The sequence below is a fragment of the Thunnus maccoyii genome, chromosome 3 (genome assembly GCF_910596095.1).
Source record: "Thunnus maccoyii chromosome 3, fThuMac1.1, whole genome shotgun sequence".
In the NCBI taxonomy this organism is placed as follows: Eukaryota; Metazoa; Chordata; class Actinopteri; order Scombriformes; family Scombridae; genus Thunnus; species Thunnus maccoyii.
The window spans coordinates 7,550,419-7,554,011 of NC_056535.1; the positions used below are offsets into that span (position 1 = coordinate 7,550,419).

The window sequence follows — 3,593 nt, forward strand, 5'->3', positions numbered from 1 at the left end:
GGAGCATGTCCTAGTTTCATGCAGGAAATATGAAAAGGAGAGAAGGGCAGTGCTTACAGGTCTACAGAGGCCAGGAAGAGTTGAGATCAGGGTTAAAGATCTGTTTGGTGGATGGAAAAAACTGATACTTAGATTTTTGAGAGTAACTGGACTAATTACAGGACTGTGCAATATTTGAAAAACAGTGGATGATTTAATCCAGAGGGAGGCAGTATTGCAACTTAAAGGATGCCAACTACCGTAAAAACCCGAAGAAGAAGAAGAAGAAGGCCGCTACAAGCGGAAGTTACAGCGTGTGGTCCATGGTGTAGCTTATGTTTGTTGACATCAGCCGTGGATGGATGCTGCTGCTGTTTTAGTGGAAACCTCAGATATGAATGTGTATGACAGGCATGTTGTGGACTTGAGTAACGGCCTGGAGAGTGTTCCTGTTTTAATTCAACAGAAATCAGATTCAGTACAGACATTTCCTGCATTTCAGGTAAGTTCAGACTGACAGCATAGTAACATCTCTCTGCTCACAGCCTGTTATGTTAAGCTACTTCATATGATAATGAATGCTGTGATAGTAGCCTGGTTATGCCTATTAAAATAACTGCTAATACATTTTAGCTACGTCGATTTTATATCGTTGATCTTATTGATACAGGTGCTAAAGTCTATACTTTATAATTAGGGTACAGACTATATACTAGATTATGCTTGAGTGAAAACTGAGTGAGTGCTTTTTCTTTCTAAACATCCCACAGTTGCAAAGCCATGCCATACGAGCTGCTATATATAACTGTTACAGCAGCTGTAGAGATGTCAGAATTAACACTGAATTGCAAGATTTAACCAAAATAATACAAATCACAATAATGATTATAATTCATTTCATTTTTGATGCCCTTTTGAAAGAACAATTTCAAAAGAAGCTCAAAACCTGGTGGTTATCAACTATATAAAACTAAAATACAGTGTTTCACCATCAGATGGCAGCAAATAATCACAAATTACGAAAGTAGTAAGTGGAATCAAAAAATAACTGTCTCTCTAGATTTCAATTCTTTAACCTCTTTGCTTGTGGTGCTCTAGAAAAACTTCTTGACTGCATTTCAAGGCAATCAGTTTTGTTTTAAAATCCTAAGGACCTAAGTTATTGATGTATGTGGTTAAACTATCGTTATTTGTGATTATGTAGTTGTTAATGTAAGTTGGTAGGTTTCAATAAGGCCATTCAGTGAGTTTTGGGAATTTTTGCTTAAGAAAGTGATAAGAATTTATCATTTATCAAAATAATTAGCAATTGATTTTCTGTTAATCGACTAATAGTTTAATCAGTTTATCATTTCAGCTCCAGTTTTAATATTTGCAGGCATTATGGACATTTTGGCCTTATATGCTCAAGTGTATTTCTAACTTTTAGTTGTTTTCTTAAATTTTATTTTTAAGTGTTTTCTTTAACAGTTTCATGAAATTTTTACTACTCTTTGATATAATTTTTCAGTATTCTCCAGATAACGTTGAGGGACCAGGATGCACCGTTGACCCCAGTGAAGTCACCCTTCCTGGATGCTCCTGCCATTCACTCTCCTGCTTCACTGTGAGCTGCCCCTGCCTGCAGACTCATGGGCAGACATACGACAGCACCGGCACACTGCTGAACATTAGCAGAACGGACACTGGTTACTGCTCCCCTGTGTTTGAGTGCAATGCTCTTTGCACCTGCAGTGACAACTGCTCAAACCGGGTGGTGCAGAGAGGGCTAAGACTAATGTTGGAGGTCTACAGCACTGGGAACAGGGGCTGGGGGGTACGGACGCTAGAGCCGATCCCACGTGGGACGTTTGTGTGCGAGTACGCTGGGGAGGTTATCAGTTTTGAGGAGGCCAGACATAGGCAGCTTACGCAGGGACCAGAAGAAAATAATTACATCATCGCCATAAGAGAGCATGCAGGCACGGGCTCCATCATGGAGACGTTTGTGGACCCGGCCCTCGTGGGAAACGTAGGGCGCTTTCTCAACCACTCATGCCTGCCCAACCTGTTCATGCTACCAGTGCGTGTGCACTCTCTGGTTCCTAGACTAGCACTGTTTGCTGGCCGGGATATTGACGCCCAAGAGGAGCTAACATTTGACTACTCAGGAGGCTACAGTAACCAACCCCCTGTACAGCTGCTGTCCACACAAAGTGATGCGGCCATACAGGCCAGTAGGACAAATGGACTCCAGAGGAAAACGTGCCACTGTGGTGCCAACAGCTGTGCAAAGTTCCTTCCACTAGATTTATCTATTCTCAGATGATCTAAATTGAATGTCACTTCGCATTTGTTTTGTAAATGTGAAAGTTTTGCTAGATTTTTCATTTGATTTTGTTTTGAAATTTTGTCTATTTAGTTATGATACAGTATGTCCACTTTCAGTCACTTTGAAATCTTGGTTAATTCAGCCTCTCATTAGAATGAGACAACGCAACATGTTTGTGGCTCCATAAACACAATCAACTGGATGAGTCATGTCTGTGCCAGTCATTGCTTCCTGTTTGTCTCCCTGGTGTCTCCTGATCTGCCACTGTCTTAACACTGTCTCCCACTCAATATAAGATGATGCAATGAGAATTAAATCTCATGGCAAGAAAAACAGGTTTTATTTTTCTGAGAAAGGGAACATATTGACATTCCTGCCTGTTCTTTTAGTGGTACACTCTTCATCCATCAGAGAATGCTTGCTCTGTATAGGACATGTCCCAGTGGGTTTACAGTCTTGTAGCTGTCATCTTGTCCTAGCACATAGAAGTCCCATAACTCACACGGTACATGAATCTGGAAGAAGCGAGAGAATCATTTGCACCGGCAGAGATGGAAGGATGACGCTTAATAGGTTTCTTTTAATAGCCACATGGCTGATCTTTATTGCCGTTTGAGTGGCAAAAGCTTTGTGCAAGATAATAGTTTGTCATTCCAAAAAGCAAAACCTCAGAATTCACAGTCAAAGTAATAGCTGTCATATGTCTCCATCAATTTGACATTTCCTTTCAGTCTTTGTGTGATGCAGTCTCCCTTTGTAGATATTCTCAGCTTCTCATCGCTCTCAAACCTCATGAGAGGTGGGACCAATTAAAAAGGGCCTGGGGGATTTTTTGATATAGAAACAGGCTTTATTCCCCTGTCAAAGGGGGGGCGAAGGTGTCCCACTTTAGTGTGACCATTCTGAAATCAGGACCTTCTCCTCTCAATCTGCCCCGTTTCTTGTCTAGACCTGCTTTCATCTTATTAATATCCACATCTGGGTTAATTAGGATGGAGACCGGGTTTCATCCAGAAATGGGACCAGGGCTCCAGCCACACTGGGGCTGAGAGAGTCTAAATGGTGGGGGGTGGAGATGGAAGCACTCCATCAGAGACCGCTGTCAAGTTGATTGGTTTTTGTGCCACACAGTGGAGAGCGGAATGGTGCAGGATGTTGTTGTATTGACCTATATTTTCTCCTCTGTGAGGGTTACCTGGGATTCTACCTGGGATACCGGGGAAACTAAACATAAAAGTCCCCTTTAGAAATGTTTTAGAACATCTTAAAATAGTATGCTTTGAAAAATCATTTGTGTCTTCAT

General features: G+C 41.4%; 1 protein-coding gene across 1 annotated transcript; it reads left to right on the plus strand.

Annotated features, from left to right (window-relative positions):
• Window positions 1–265: 265 nt before the first annotated feature.
• Window positions 266–2,492, plus strand: setmar (SET domain and mariner transposase fusion gene). Its single transcript, XM_042406726.1, has 2 exons — window positions 266–481; window positions 1,490–2,492. Exons 1-2 carry the CDS (start codon window positions 338–340, stop codon window positions 2,285–2,287), a joined length of 942 nt encoding a protein of 313 aa, XP_042262660.1. The 5' UTR covers window positions 266–337; the 3' UTR covers window positions 2,288–2,492.
• Window positions 2,493–3,593: the final 1,101 nt, after the last annotated feature.

Excerpts from the sequence above, each read along its gene's own strand:
- setmar (XM_042406726.1), top strand. The coding sequence starts at position 338 with ATGGATGCTGCTGCTGTTTTAGTGGAAACCTCAGATATGAATGTGTAT. Across the intron at positions 482-1,489 it reads AGACATTTCCTGCATTTCAG|TATTCTCCAGATAACGTTGA; the intron begins GTAAGTTCAGAC and ends ATAATTTTTCAG.